The sequence below is a fragment of the Microcebus murinus genome, chromosome 11 (genome assembly GCF_040939455.1).
Source record: "Microcebus murinus isolate Inina chromosome 11, M.murinus_Inina_mat1.0, whole genome shotgun sequence".
Lineage (NCBI taxonomy): Eukaryota > Metazoa > Chordata > Mammalia > Primates > Cheirogaleidae > Microcebus > Microcebus murinus.
In genome coordinates this window covers 27,218,833-27,235,088 of record NC_134114.1, presented here as the reverse complement: position 1 = coordinate 27,235,088, position 16,256 = coordinate 27,218,833, and the positions used below count along the sequence as shown (strand labels likewise).

The window sequence follows — 16,256 nt, the reverse complement described above, 5'->3', positions numbered from 1 at the left end:
TTAGTAGGTGGTTGTTTAATTTCCACGTTTTTGTGTAGAAATGTGAGTTTCTGTTAGGGTTGATTTCTCCTTTTATTCCACTGTGATCTGAGAAGGTACATGGTATGATTTCTATTTTTTTAAATTTCTTGAGATTTTCTTTGTGTCCTAGGATATGATCAATCTTAGAGAATGTCCTGTGAGCTGATGAGAAGAACGTATATTCAGTGGATTTTGGGTAGAATGTTCTGTAGATGTCAGTCAGACCCAATTGTTCTAGAGTTTTGTTTAAGTCCATTATTTCTTTATTAATTTTCTGTTTGGAGGATCTGTCTCGTGCTGTCAGTGGGGTGTTGAAATCTCCAGCGATTATGGAGTTGCTATTAATCCATTTGCTTAGCTCCAGTAAGGTTTGCTTTATGAATCTGGGTGCACCTAAGTTGGGTGCATATATATTTAATATTGTTATCTCTTCTTGTTGGACTGTGCCCTTCTCCATTATATAATGACCCTCTTTGTCTTTCACTACTTTTGTTGGTTTAAAAACTAAATCGTCTGAAATTAGAACTGCCACACCAGCCTTCTTTTGGCTTCTATTTGCTTGGAATATTGATCTGCACCCTTTTATTTTTAGTCTATATGCATCCTTGCAGGTTAGATGTGTTTCCTGAAGACAGCATATACTTGGCCGGTATTTTCTTATCCATTCAGCCAGCCTATGTCTCTTGAGTGGAGAGTTGAAGCCATTCACATTTATTGAGAGAACTGATAGGTAAGGTAGATTACTGATCATTCTGTTGGGTTGGATGTTGTTGCTATGATTTCTGTCTTGAGCCATTGTAATATCTGGCCTTTAATATCTTTGGGTTTTGGTTGTTTTTATATTCGTGGGTTATTATTATGATGTTCCGTGCATAACGCTGTTTTAAGTACTTCTTGTAGGGCTGGTCTTGTCTTGGTGAATTCTCTGAGCCTTTGCTTGTCTGAGAATGTTTTTATTTCTCCTTTATATATGAAGCTTAGGTTTGCAGGGAATAATATTCTAGGCTGGGCATTGTTTTGTTTCAAAAGAGTGAGAATGGGGCCCCAGTCTCTCCTTGCTTGTAAAGTCTCATTAGAGAAGTCTGATGTTATTCGAATTGGCTTTCCCTTGAATGTTACTTGCTTCTTTTGTCTTACAGCTCTTAGAAGGGCCTCTTTAGTTGATACTTTGGTCAGTCTGATGACTGCATGTCGTGACGTCTTCCTGTTTGCGTCGAATCTCCCAGGGGTCCTCTGAGCTTCTTGAACTTGTATATACAGATTTTCAGCAAGGCCTGGGAAATTTTCCTCTATTGTATCTTCAAACAGCTTGTCCAACCCTTGAGTGTTGTCTTCTTCCCCTTCTTGTAACCCTATGACCCTCACATTAGGTTTCTTCACATAATCCCACAGCTCTTGTAGGCTTTGCTCTTTTCTCTTGTTTCTCTGCTCTATTTCTGTGACTGATTTGTTTAATTGGAGGGTGTTATCTTCAAGCTCTGAGATTCTTTCTTCTGTTTGATCTACCCTGTTCTTGAGACTTTCCACTGTGTTTTGTAGTTCCTTGAATTGATTCTTCATTTCCAGGAGTTCGGTTACACTTTTCTTCATTGTGTCTATTTCTTTTCCCATATCCTGAAGGCTTTTTGTGGTTTCTTTGTGTTGCTCATTGAGTTGTTGTTGCAGCTGGGTGAGTGTTCTTATGATTCACATACGAAATTCCTCTTCTGTCATATTGGTTGCCTGATTTTGGTTGGTGTCCGTTTCTAGGGGGCTGGTGCTCCTCTTTGGGGGTGTGTTTTCCGTTTGGTTCTTCATATTTCCTGAGTTCTTTCGCTGATTTCTTCCCATGTCGATCAGTTGTTTCTTTCCTTAAGTGATTGTTTGGGTATTCACACACCTTGTTTAGTTTCTGAGGCGTTAAGTGGTGTCTGTGGGTGAAATTGGGCCACTCCCTGTATATTGAGTCAGTGGGTGCCATGGAAAGGCTGTGCAAGATGCCATCCCTGTCAGTAGGTGGCGTTTGCTTGGAGGAACAGGTTATGCTGTTGATTTTTTGTCCTGTTAACAGCTCTTGTTCTGAGTGGAGCTGGGTTGGATAAGCCTGCCCTCAGGCCATTAGCAGGGGTGAAAGTTCTGTCCTTGGCTTCCAGGGAAAGCTGTCAGGGCGGGGCTGGAATGGTCCGGCTCAGCCAGAAAATCTGGGTGTGGGGGTGGGGCTGTCTGAGACCTGCAGTCTGGAGGGGGCCTCGCTTCTTTCCACCCTCTCCAACTCCGCAGCTACTCCTGGGCCTCTGTCAGCAGGCCAGACCACAAGGCACCAGGCCTCCCTGGACTGTGATGCCGGCGGGGAGGTTCCCTGCACAGGAACGCCACCTGGGTTGGGTGCACGGCCTCCTCCTGGGAGGAGGGTTGCCCTCTAGGACACCGATCCGCCCCTGGAGGCACACACACCTCAGTAGGCTGTTCACGTATAACCCTTCTGTGCCCCGGGCAATGCTAGCCCTCGGTGCAGGGGATCTGGTCTGCAGGTCCGACCTCTGGGTCCCAGAGTTCAAACTGTATTCCCACCAGGGAGAGGATTTCTGGTCCTAATTCACCCACAGGGAGCCCAAGCTGGGTCTATGTCTCTCAGCCTCTGAGTCGGCACCGTTTTCCTGGGAACACGGTGCCGGCAGCACCTGGGAGGGCGGGCGGGTAGGGAGCTCACAGTCTGAGTTCCCCTGTGTCAGGTGTAGCGTCCGTTCCCTGGAGGGAACGGGAAGGTCTCGTTCCCTGGAGGTGCCTCCGGCTGGTGGCTGTATTGTCTCTCTGGGCAGCCGCGGGTAGGGTAGGCGGCAAAGGGGAGGAGGAGGCAATATGGCGCCTGCCACGCGGCTCGGGTCTGTGCACACGGAGGTTCCCGGAGGAAGTTGGGAACCTGGTGCCACGTCTGCTACAGGCTCACCGCTGGCTGGCGGCGGCGGTCTCTGGCTGGCTGCCGCAGGTCTCTCCACCCGCTGGGGAGCCCACCAGCAGTCCCAAATGCAGGGGAGGGGAAACAGCAAATCCACCTACCCTTGCCGCTGGTCTCAGGGCTGCTCCGGTGGTCTCAGCCTCCAGTTCTCCTCCGCAGCCTCCTCCCTTGGAGTCTCCCGGGGTCTCAGGTATCCCTCCTTCCGGCCCTTGTCCTCTGTATGCTCGTCTTCTTGCTTCTTTCCTCTAATTTCTGCTAGAATCTGTCTTTTCTGCAGAGACCCTCTGTCTGGCGGTGTTATTCGTCCTCCATCTTGCTCCGCCCCCCTAGAGTTTATTATTTTTGAGACAGAACTTCACTCTGTCTCCCTGGGTAGAGTACAGTGGCATCATCAGAGCTCACTGCAACCACAAACTGCTAAGCTCAAGTGATATTGTTGCCTCAGCCTCCTGAGTAGCAGGGACTACAGACACATGCTATATGTCTGGTTAATTTTTATATTTTTAGTAGAGATGGAGTCTCGTTCCTGAGCTCAGGTAATCCTCCCACCTTGGGCTCCCAGAGTGCTTGGATTACAGGCGTGAGCCACCATGCCTAGGCATAGAGTTTCTTTCAATATTCCCTCATCATGGATTTCTTGGAAACATTGAAACAGCATTTTTATTCTTCACTTCACTGGCAGAGCTTCAGTTAAGTTCTGCAAATAAGGAAAACACATGATGGTTTTATGATTTCTGATAGATGGCGAATTCAGTATATTGAAACATTTGATTCATTTATTAACTCCTTTGTTCAGTGTGCTTTCCTATGCTATTTATTTATTTACAACTTTCAAAATAATATTAGAAACACTGAAGAAACAAATGTTTCTGATACTCACATGTACTACTGCTTCAACCAGAACCGTGAATCACAGTGGATTATAGGTAGTGTCTAGAAGAATATTGAGGAGTATAATAAAGTAAATCTCAATTGTCTGAACAGACTGTTAGTAGAAATGTGGATTGTAAGAACTCTGCTATTAATGACTCAAAAGGAAGTGTCAACCCAAAATACGTGAATGAGGCAAAAATATCAATCAATTGAGGTTATTAAACCAAAGTTGAAGAATTTCCCAGGAAAACCACATCATGGACAGATCTTTGGCTGTTTTTCTGAAGAGGAATTTGGAAGTTTCAGTATTGATAGGGGAGTGGGAAAATCAGAAAGAAAATAAAAGGCAGGAGGACAGTGATACAAAATGGTTATATTTTTGTGAGACCCAGGAAAATCTACATAAGATAAGGTGAATGTTAGAAAAGAAATCATGAGTGAGGGAAGCATCAATTAAGAGGTGTCTGTGCATATGTGGAAGAATGGTGGATCCTGTATTGTTCCTGTTCTGTACCTGTGAAGACAACCTTGTTATTCATTGTGACTGTGAAATTAAACAGATTTTTGTTTTTGGAATTGGATGTAGCCGGAAGACCTAAATTTGCAATTTGCATGTCCTTTTTAATGGGAGGCCAGCAATGACTTTCTTTAATGAATGATGGGTGGAGCCCGTCCTTCACAGGTACCTGATAACTTTACACTCCCTTTTGAATAAGGCATATGGGGAGTAGTTCTTAGATTTTATTTTCTTTTACATTCCCCCCTGTTCTTCAAAATCTTTGGGGGGAATGCAATGCAGAGGACATGAGTTTGTGTTTGTATGTCTCATATAATTTCACATTGCTAGGAAGCCTCATTCTTAGGAGATCATTTCCCACAGAGAAGAGGGTGAGTTAAATCAAAAAATAGAAATGCTAAAATGGTGGCAAATAATAAAAACTCAAATATAATGAAGAAGGCTAGAATAGAATAACACGTCTGGTATAGGTTGTTTTTTTAGCATAATATTTCTTTCTCTCTCTAGTATCTCATTTTCATAAAGGGTATAGCATAGTAAGACCAATTTATTTTAACATAAATTTTAGTCTTATTATACTTGGCTAGATTATATGCATGAAGTGCAGCAAGAATAGTTATTAGCCATATGGGCTTTTTTCTTTTTATATTGACTTTGTTGGAAATTTTTAAAAAGCCATCCCAGATTAGACTTTTTAAAAAAGAGCTCTTGAGGCCAGTCAAGCCCAGGATTTGGCAAACTGTCTGCAATACCTGTATGACTGGGGTGAATTCATCTTTTTGGAGACCCTCACATAGCATAATCTTCCAGAACATGATGGAAAGTGACATTCTTTATCTACCACAGATAAGAACCTTGTAAATGAAAAGGTACTAGGCAAGTCTCTCCAATGGGCTTTATATTGGCTTTATAAAGTCAATCTTAATTCCTCAATGTAGTCTGGGCATATTTAAAAACATGCCATTCTAGTCAAAGCCATGCTATAATAACAAGTGTTACCAATTATATTCTGTTATAAAAGAAAATAGATCCTTATTGAAGTTATGCAAATAACTATTTTGTCATATATTAAGAATACTGACAAATACTTTCTAAATTTGGAGACATCAGGTAAAGTAAAAATGCTTCTAATTTTGCTCACAAAATTATACTTTAGTAGTTTGTTGTGAGTTATAAATAGCTCAAAAGAAGTTATAAAGCTTATATTTTTTTACTTCTGGAAAACAAAACTCAAAAAGAATCAGCAATATTTTAAACAAAAAGTCATAACTAATAAGAAATTACTTCAGTCTCATGTAATTGATTTTTGTTCTGTTTGAGGTTTGGTAGCAATACTTATGAACACATCAGCTTTGTAATCAAAGTCCTGGAAGTTTCCTCTTCCAAATGATATGATGCCAAAGTTATCAGCTGTATCTGTATTTAACAGTACCCATCAGAGTCCTTTCTATAAATTTTACTGAAGAAGCAAATTTTGGACTGTATACCTTTAAACATCACTTTTTAAGAGATTCAAAGTAAAGCAGTTATTGTCTGTGGATGACAAAACATCTTAGAATAGCCATGGTTAAAGAGATAATTGACAAAGAAATTTGGCTATTTTTGTGGCATATGACAATTTAATGTGATAACCACAAGCAATACTAATAACATACACAAAGACATATCAGAATTTTAGAAATTTTATACAATTTTATTGCCAAAACATATTAATAACATGTTTATACAAATATAACCCAAAGAAAGTTAAACACCATTTCATATTTGAAAATGCTTCCTGCATGATTTTAACATACTGTATGAGACTATTGTCTCTTGTGGACTTTCAATGGCTCCAATATTTAAAAAAACTATCTTGAGGTCAAGTAGACTAAATTTTGAATTTTGATTTTGGAAAGTTTGTCAAATATGAATGGGTTAAAACACTTGTCACAAAACAGCATCACAGGTTACTGTAAAATAAGTCATTCATTTAGCCAATGTGAATTCAAAGAATTTAAGAAGCAAAAACTTTACTCTTTGAGAGAGAAGGGACTCAATTTCCTAAATGATCATAAGACCTAATGAAGACAAACTGAAAGACAAGCTAATAAAGAGCCAGACTGAATCTTTGTTTCTTTCTCCTCTCTCTGTTTTTTTTTTTTTATGTTCATTCAAAGGGTGAATAAAAATCTTTTATTTTCATTAAAATTGTGTGAAAATCTTGTTCAATATAGAAAACTGACTGGGTATGGTGGTTCATGCCTCTAATGCTAGCACTTTGACAAGTAAAGGAGGGAGGATTATTTGAGGCTAAGACTTCAAGAGTATTCTGGGCAATATAGTGAGACCTCATCTCTAAAAGATAAATGATCTAGGGATGATTATGTCTGCCTATCGTCTCAGCTACTCAGGAGGCTGAGCCAGGAGGATCACTTATGCCCAGGAGTTTGAGGCTGCATTGAGCTATGATTATGCTACTGCATTCTAGCCTGGGCAACAGAGCCAGACCCTATCTACCTTCTCCCTCAAAAAAGAGAAAACCAAGTATTACATTTGCATTAGTATGTTATTAATGCTACAGGTAATTTTAATAAAGACCTTATAAACAAATCTATTTAATCTCAATCAATTTGACCATAGGATAATGTTTTTATAAACCTTTTATAACCTTTAAAAAATTTTTTTTTTTTTTTGAGACAGAGTCTCGCTTTGTTGCCCAGGCTAGAGTGAGTGCCATGGCGTCAGCCTAGCTCACAGCAACCTCAAACTCCTGGGCTCAAGCAATCCTCCTGCCTCAGCCTCCCAAGTAGCTGGGACTACAGGCATGCGCCACCATGCCCGGCTAATTTTTTGTATATATTAGTTGGCCAATTAATTTCTTTCTATTTATAGTAGAGACGGGGTCTCGCTCTTACTCAGGCTGGTTTCGAACTCCTGACCTTGAGCAATCCGCCCGCCTCGGCCTCCCAGAGAGCTAGGATTACAGGCGTGAGCCACCGCGCCCGGCCACCTTTTAAAATTTTTATCATTTTTTCCTAATTTTTTATGTCTATTTAGTTTTATTTATCATTTATTTTCTTTTTCTAATTAAAACAATCTCTAAAACCTTTCGGAAAATTATTTTACTTTTAACAAAAACCACATTTCTATATCTTCTTATAACTTTCTTATAACCTTATATCTTCTTATAATCGTTCTTACCAAAATCAAAGGTCATTTTCCTTATATAGTTTGCAAATGAATTTTCCCCTTATATCTAGTCATTTTAATTATGTATATTAATTGCAATGTTAATTCTTAGTCACCCTAAGTTTTAGTGAAAAAGCTAGGAGATAAGGAATTTTAATTAATTGTAATATACAGAGTTCAGGACAAAAGACAATGTCTGGAGAATCTTATCTTTTTCAGCACGACCACAAAGAACACCTGGACCAGGAAAGTCAGGCAGTGTTTTCTCTGAGGCTACATCATAGTCTAAAGGCTCAAATGTAAAGACATAAGGTTATGGACAAATTAAACAAGCATTAAAAATATCATAGAAGCAACAGTTTATAACCTTAAACCATTTAGCTGAGATAGTGTAAACCTTCCTCACCAGTATGTTTAGGAAAAAGATGTCTAAATTAAATTTGAATATGTGTTTATTGTATATTATCAATAATTTTTAAATGATCTTTATTTATCAAAGATTATTAAAGTCACATATTTGTGAAAAGCATTTGGGTATATTTACTTAATATATGAGTATTTACATATTTTTAAGCTAATTTGGTACTATAAGCAATATTTAAAGGCATACACACATCCATGAAGATATGAAAATGCATAAATGAAGGTTCTATAGCAGGCATCCTCAAACTATGGCCTGCGGGCCACACGCAGCCTGCTGAGGACATTTATCTGGCCCCCTGGGTGTTTTTGCTGCCGCTGCCTGTCCTGCTTAGCAGCCGACTAGTCCCTGGCCCACAGTGCGCATGTGTGGAATGGGCACTGCACTCTCCAACGGCCCTCCAACGGTCTGAGGGACAGTGAACTGGCCCCTGTTTAAAAATTTAGAAGACCCATGCTCTATAGTCTTGATTTTATTTTTAATTTTTTTTATTTCAGGGTATTTTGAAGGTACAAACATTGTGGTTACATTTTATGTCTTTGCCTCTCCCTAGGGAGAGATAGAGACATTTTTCCCCTCTACAATGATCACTTTGTCCTTTACTTGTGAGTTTACCCCCCATCCCCCAATCCCTGGAGAATATTACTACCATGTGAGTACCATAGTGTTAATCAATCAGTACAAATTTGATGGCAAATACAAATGGAGCCTATCCTTCTGATCTTGTGTTACCTCACTTCAGATAATGGGCTCAAGTTCAATCAAGGAAAATGTAACAGGTAGGACTGCGGATTAGTATAACCTCTGTGGAAAAGAATTTGGAGATACCTCAAAGAGCTAAAAATAGAAATACCATTTGATCCAGCAAGAGCACTATTAGGCATCTACCCCAAAGAGCAAAATACATTCTATAATAAAGACATCTGCACTGGAATGTTTATGGCAGCAGAATCCTCTATTACAAGGATGTGGAAACAACCCAAGGGCCCATAAATTCATGACAGGATATAGTCTTGATTTTAAAACTCTTGTCATAAGACTAGTAAAACTCACAAGTTTTAAAAGACAGCTGGATTCAAATTATGTCCCTAAAAATGTAACAAGTCAAAGTCTACTTGTTTCACACATGGTCTACCCCCTCACTGAGATTCAGGATACAGGGTAGCAGTCTGTATCTCAAAGCAGAGGGAGAGGGAGAGAGAGAGACTGAGAGAAAGAATATACTGTCTCTTGAGAAGGAGTTTGGGCCATGCTAGAGGAAGACAAAGTTAATTTCTGATATCCTCAAAAGCCAAAAAGATCAGGTAACACAATGCAACAGAGAGCAGAGCTGTGTACCTGAGAGGAATCTGTCTGTGACTTTTGACTCTGCAAGGAAAGCAGCAGACCCTGAAAAAGAAGTGAGTGGTCCCATTTTTCCAAGTTTATGAAGGGATTTGAGTCATAAGAAGTTTTTTCTAGGCTTGTTTTTCATGTGGTGCTGAAGATGGCAAAGTTGAAGGAGGACTAGGAATACACACACACACACACACACACACACACACACACATATAAATAGGGTAATATTTTTATTTCTTTTAACCACCAGTGTACTGCAGTTAAAAGGGTGTTAGTTTATTTTAGAGGCCGCATTTCCCATAATTTAGAGGTTCTATTAGTGTTGACTAAGAGCTGGTCAAACCTACTGTAAGACAGACCAAAAAGAGAAATAGAAGATGCAATCACAAAATTAATGTTATTGAGATCCCTCAGAATAAGGATAACTTATAGCTAACTGACAATAATCTTTAACTGCTTAAAACAAAACCCCAGACTAGCATCTTACTTGGAGATGGGCCCAAGCTGGGGCTGCTTTCTGTCTTTACAAAGCAGGGAAATTCACCTTTCTAACTGGAAGAATGAAAAACTACTTAGAGGAGTTTCCTGCCAAAATATCCCTTGGATATTAAATCAAAAATTTTGAGAGATGAAGGAACCTCAGGAGAGAGCCACTATTTGGCCTTGGTGAAATTCACTGTAGGTTTCAGTAAACATTTAGCCAGGACCCCAGCACCAGTGGAATTGCTGCAAGCCAGAAGGGTTACTGCTCTGCTTTGTCAACCCAAAATAAGTGACTAAGGAAAAAAATCTCAATTAGCAGAGAATTATTAAGCCAAAGCTGAAGACTCAACAAGGAAAACCACAAACCACAGACAGATCTGTGGCTATTATTCTGAAGGAAAATTTGGAATACAGAAAGAAAAAAAGGCCTGGGATTAGTGAGAAAAAAGGGTTATATTTTTGTGAGATTCAAGAAAATATACATTTATGTAAGATAAGGGGAATGTTAGAAGAGAAAACATGCAATGAAGGAAAGATGAATTATGTAGGCATGAAGATCAATTATTTATTTCACAGGATAGGAGCAAGAATGTCTAATCCTGCCTTGTCTCTGTTCTGCGACTGTGGAGATAAACTTGTAATTCATTATTATTGTGGGAACAAAATTATTATTGTGGGAACAAAAAGAGTTTACTTTTAGGAGCTACACTTAGCCTGCAGACATAAAGTTACAATTTGCATGTCCTTGCTTATAGGAGGCCAGTAAGGAATTTCTCTGATGAATGATGTGTGAGGCCAATCTCCACAGGCACCTGAGGCCTTTACCTTTCCTTTTACATAGGGAGTTGGGAGGTACTCTTGAGATTTTCACTTTCTTTGACAGAAAAGAAGAATATTGAATAGAAAATCTATATTACTTTGGAAGCCATGAAAATCCTCATAAGCAGACTATTTGTGAAAATATAGATGTTAATGTCTTCCTGTGGTGCATAGGAAAATGTGAGAGGAAAGAGAGATATTGAGGAAGGAACTATTAGGCAAAACTGAACCAGGACTTCATGTTTTGGGAAATTCTCAACCTATTAGGATTATAAAAGATGATAAAATTAGAGGTGTAAATGTCAGGAAATGGGTATTTTTTTCTCTTGTAAAGAAAGCCAATTGTGTGGCTGGACAAGCTTTTGCTAATGTCTCTGAAGGATTAAAAGGTGAGAGTATTGAGTCACACAGAGGCTCATTGAAGAGATTCCCGTGAGGCAGGTTCACTGTGAGGCAGGTTCACAGGTTCACTGTTACTGGTGACAAAATCATCTGAGTTTTATAAGAGATCACACTATATACAAGTTACATAAGGTGGATTTCTTACTTACAAATAGGCAGAGCAGGACAACGGAGGCCCAGGATTCCTTGCCCGCTGGTCCCCTAAGGCTTAGAAAGCTGCCTGGGTCAAATGGAGTCTCAAGTGTGCATGCCCCATGTGCATTGCAGATGAAGGCCTGTGAAAATCAGCCCACCCTGGGTTTTATCTTCTGGGGAAACCTGACACACTAGGCTAAAGATGGAAAAACAACCTGGTTCTAGTGGGGGACTGGAACAGAGCATGGGCTATTCAAGCCAGTTTCTTCCTATCTCAAGATGTTGCCTTCCCAGCACATTCTACAGTTATTCTTTGGAACTTGACGTGAGAAAGCAGAGAGGAGGAACAGGGTCAGTGTAAGGCCACCCAGTGACTTATCCTGCAATTAGGTGTATGACTCGTGGATCCCTTCACCCATAGTGGTAGAAAGCAAAAATAGAGATGAAATTTTCAGAAAAAAATTGTGTAGCAATCTCTTATCTAGTGAAGTGACATCCCATGATATACACAGGACAGCTGTAATGTACCTTATAAATTTATGCCAGCAAAACCACTGCCAATTTGCATTGAAAGTAGCAGGACGAGAAGATGACAGGAAAGAAGCCTGTTGGACTTCCAAAATTCTACAAGTAGGAAATAGATGATAAACTCCTCAGCTGCAAACACATGCTAGCCTTCCTGGAAAATGAAGGATAACTCTGAGGGCGAAGCTGTGAGCTCAGAGGGCAGAGCTTGAAGCCCAGAGGGCTGAACTGGAGACCAGAGAGTTATTCCTAGTCCTTAAAACTGAATTTTCTTTGCCCAGTTTATGTCAAAATATCTTGGGACTGGTGATTCATTTTTTCCTTCCATTTTATCTCCATTTAAACGATAACGTCTATCACAAGTATCGCATGCTTGTTGCACTATTGGTGTTGTAGAGCAGATCAATTTCTGACTTTTTGACTGAATAAAAAATTATTTGTATGTATTATTTTAAATAATGATCATGAATTTTTTCTCAAGCAGAAATAGCAGAGGATCTGAAACCAAACAGTCTCATACTGTATTTAAATACAACTCTGTCATTTTCTATTGTATGCAGCTTTGACAGGTTGTCTTAAACTAAATCAGCTTTTGTTTTCATAATTGTAAAATGAGAAAAACAGCTACACCTTTAAATGAAAGCTTTAAATGGAGCTTCCATATCTTTAAATAGAAAAAAAATCCAGAATCATTGTATGGTCTCAACCAGTGTGTAATATTGAATGAATGAAAGAGCACCGAATTAAGGTAAAAGTACTTAAAAAATCAAACATTCAAATACCTATGAAATCATTAGAATAAACAAATTTTGTCATTGTTACGCTAGTGTTATCATGTTGTGTGGCACATTTACCTTTTTTAACCCATTGCTATTTTCTTAGATTTTAAAGAGGAAGAAAAATCATACCAAGTTATCAGTTGGCTTATGCCAGAAGACTATCAAAAGGAATTTAATAAGTTTTTAAGTTTTTATGTGACAGAAGCATTCAATTACAGGTATTATCTTTTATTCTTTGAATGAAAGGGTTATTATTTTAATCATAGAAATAAATGGGTGGATGGCTGCATAATTGAAATGAGGGCAAGGGAAAGGGATGGATGGAAGGAAGGATGGATGGATGGATGGAAGGATGGATGGAAGGATGGATAGAAGGATGGATGGAAGGATGGACGGATGGATGATACATATATGATAGGTGAATGTATGTAAAGTAGGTGGGTGGATTTGTAACAGTCACTGGAAAACCTTTCTTACTCTGTACTGTCCATCCTACACTATGAGCATGAATGTATTTCTATACAGATTGAAAGATTGTTCCTTCTGGGACTTCCTTCCAACACTTCACCTACCAAGATGGTCTAAAATTTCCCCAACACAGGAACAGGGACATGCCTCTCAATTTGTCATTGTTGATAGTTTTCCAACTTAATTTCGTTCCTTCTACTCTCACGTACTTATAAATATAGGAAAGATTTATGAATGCTCCTTTTACAAAAGTTGAACGTGTGGCCACGTAAAGTTCTGTTATAAATCAATCACCCTGATACAAAATGAGACATGATACTGACTCTTTTTGCTTCATCTGCAATGCAAAGGAACATGTAACTTTTTAATGTAAGACAAAAAACAGGAAATAAAGAAATACATGCCTATCTTTGTTAATTACAATTATCTTACTCTGTATCTTTCCTTGAAAATTCTAATCTGCTTGTGGTTAGAGGTGTTTAAATCTAATTTTTTCCCAAATCCTTCTCTCTCGTCAAGCTGGGAGACCGTATTCCCACCTGTGCAAGTTTGATCTAACCCACTCATTTGACACATAGTGTATATCTTCTTAAAGAGTTAGTTACATATTGTAAGTGTATGTCTTGCCCCTTTCCCCCTATTTTAATATTTTTAAGGGAAGTTTTAGGTAACAGTACATTCTTAAAATATTTTTAATTTATTAGCTTATTTTTGATATGATTAATGAACTGTATACTAAAGGCTTTTACTGCATTACTGAAATTATACAAAATATCTGGCAAACATTTCCATTCCTCTGTTATGTGAATCTTTAAGTATAAACAATAGAGGATGATTTCAGACAATTATTTTCATTGTTTCACTTAAAGCTGATCTTAAAAGTTAGGCAGGGATCAGCATATACCTAATAGGTTCTCAGCCTCAGTGCAATCTGTAACTGAAGTGCAATGGTGCAGTGATGTACAGGTTACAGGTGTGCCAAGGTATTGGTTCTCTCAGTTCTTGAAGCAGCCACAGGCTCCTGATGTCTGTTCCTATGGGTGCTGATGTCTAGCACCTGTGGGCTCTAGCATGGGCATCCTCACTGATTTCCTTAGCATGCTTAATAGTTAATATTCTTTGCAGACAATGAAGGGAAACCATTGCAAGAAGAAAGTTTCCTGGAATGGTAGCATAGGCAAAGTCTTAATTAAATGTCAGTACAGCTTTGGCATTTTCTTCTCCGACTACTCCAGCCTACATTGAAGTGGAAAGGCTAATAATGTTTTTCAAAACCAGGTTGTCTTTAGTTTTATTTTTTTTTCCATTGCTTAACTCCTAGACATAGAAAGGTAAAATTTTCATTTTGGGTAAGATTTTTGGATCTAATATGATCAGTGTTTCTTGGGTGAGGCAATGTCTCATATGCAAACACGTAATAATAAAAAATTAGCATATATCATCCATATTGGTAAAGTCTATCATCAAATTACCTACAAGTCTATGTTGGCAAACAAGAAAATCACTCATAAAAAGTCAGTATATAAAGGAGGGTTAAAGAGCATGACAGAATTTATCTGGGAGACACAGAACTGTGAGAGCTGCTACAGTCAGAGAGGGCTCCCAGAATAGAAGGATCTTAAATTGGCCATGGTGGTGGGTGGGATTTGAATCTGCATGGAAAGTGAAGGGGAGAAGGGTGCCTTCTAGTGAGCAGAAAGATGTGAACCACAATGACCATTGCAGAGCATGTTTGTGGGCAACTGGTTGAATGTGTGGACTACTGCTAGATATGCTCTTGGTTCTCTATGATATTGTCTTTGTGTCTCAAGATCCTTTTACGTATTGTGAATTTAACACCTCCCATCAATATTTATCATTTATTTTTCTTGGTTTTTTTTGGTTACATTTTATATCTTTGCCTCTCCCCAGCAAGGGTTAGAGGTCTGCCCCTCCCCTCCATATTTATCATCTCTTTTCTTTCTTATAGGGAAACATTTCAAACCTTTTTAAAGATAATGGAAGAACTGGGATTTCAGTGCAGTCATTTGTTAAGCAAAAGGGAGATCATGGATTCCTTAAAGAATGAGAACTTCGACCTGGTGATAGTTGAAAGTTTTGACTATTGTCATTTTCTGATCGCTGAGAAGCTTGGCAAGCCATTTGTGTCCATTCTTACCACCTCATTTGGCAGATTGGACTTCGGGCTCCCAAGCCCCTTGTCTTATGTTCCAGTATACAATTCCTTGTTAACTGACCACATGGACTTCTGGGGCCGAGTGAAGAACTTTCTGGCTTTCTTTACTTTCTCCAGGAGGCAATGGCAAGTTCAGTCTATGTATGACAACACCATCAGGGAGCATTTCCCAGAAGGCTCGAGGCCAGTTCTGTCTCAACTCCTACTGAAAGCAGAGCTGTGGTTTGTTAACTCTGACTTTGCCTTTGACTTTGCCCGGCCCCTACTTCCCAACACCGTTTATGTTGGAGGCTTAATGGCCAAACCCACTAAATCAGTACCACAAGTAAGTACTCCCTTAGCACTAATTTGGATTTCATGCCAAGGCCTTCAGTACATGGTTGTTGGCTGCCCTGTGCCAGCCAGATCCTGAGACTGAAGCAGAGCCAGGCGAGGGAGGTCCCTAGGGCCTGCTGTGTGAGGAGGGTCTCCCCTTCAGGGCTGTGCTAGTACAGTGCTAGGCCCTGCATGCTCCTGAGATTGAGGCCTGCTCCTGTGGACTCCTCTGGCTGCCGTCTTGCCTCACCCTGGTCTTGGGCTTGGTATGATAAGTACTTTATGACAGCTATTCTTTTCATTTGCACTTTGCATGACCATGTGTATAATAAATATGTAGTGAATGCCCATTGCATGCAATAGTATTTAGGGAAATGTCTTACTTACTGACAGTGGTGTGAGACAGGGAATAAGTGCGGTGGGACTGTGTGGGACTGACTGACAGCCAGAATGGCAGGTGTCATACCCAATATCCCTTGAAACTGAAGTTGTCATCCCATTGTCCCCTCCCTGTAGAGCCCTGACTCTTGGCTCTGCCAAGACATTGTGATATGATTTCTCTGAGGTGGACTCAGGACACTGTAATTGTACTTTGGTCATCTGAATAGGAGTTTGTTTAGGAGCCACTGCTGTGGAAAGTTATAGAAATGAGGACAGCTATGATTAGTTGGCTGCCTGCTGCCGGTCAGCACTGAGTTGCCATTTTTAAGCAGTTATCATGTACAAAATCCTGCTCCTGTAGGTGTGATCTTCCCCAATTTTATAAATGAAGAAAGATAGAGGCTCAAGGGATATAAGTGATATTCCCAGCACCATGCATTCAATAGGCCCTGAGGGTCTGCGCTAGATCTTGAAGTCACCAAAGTGTCCACCCTCCT

General features: G+C 39.6%; 1 protein-coding gene across 2 annotated transcripts in view; it reads left to right on the top strand.

The window, feature by feature from the left end:
* The window catches only part of LOC105855440 (UDP-glucuronosyltransferase 3A2-like), a 31,199-nt gene that overhangs the window by 6,745 nt on the left and 8,198 nt on the right, over positions 1 to 16,256 (top strand). For both annotated transcript variants that reach the window (XM_076007969.1, XM_076007970.1), the window contains exons 3-4: positions 12,523 to 12,637; positions 14,857 to 15,388. In XM_076007969.1, coding sequence (XP_075864084.1) covers positions 12,523 to 12,637; positions 14,857 to 15,388 — 647 coding nt within the window. The remainder of the gene's footprint in view (positions 1 to 12,522; positions 12,638 to 14,856; positions 15,389 to 16,256) is intronic.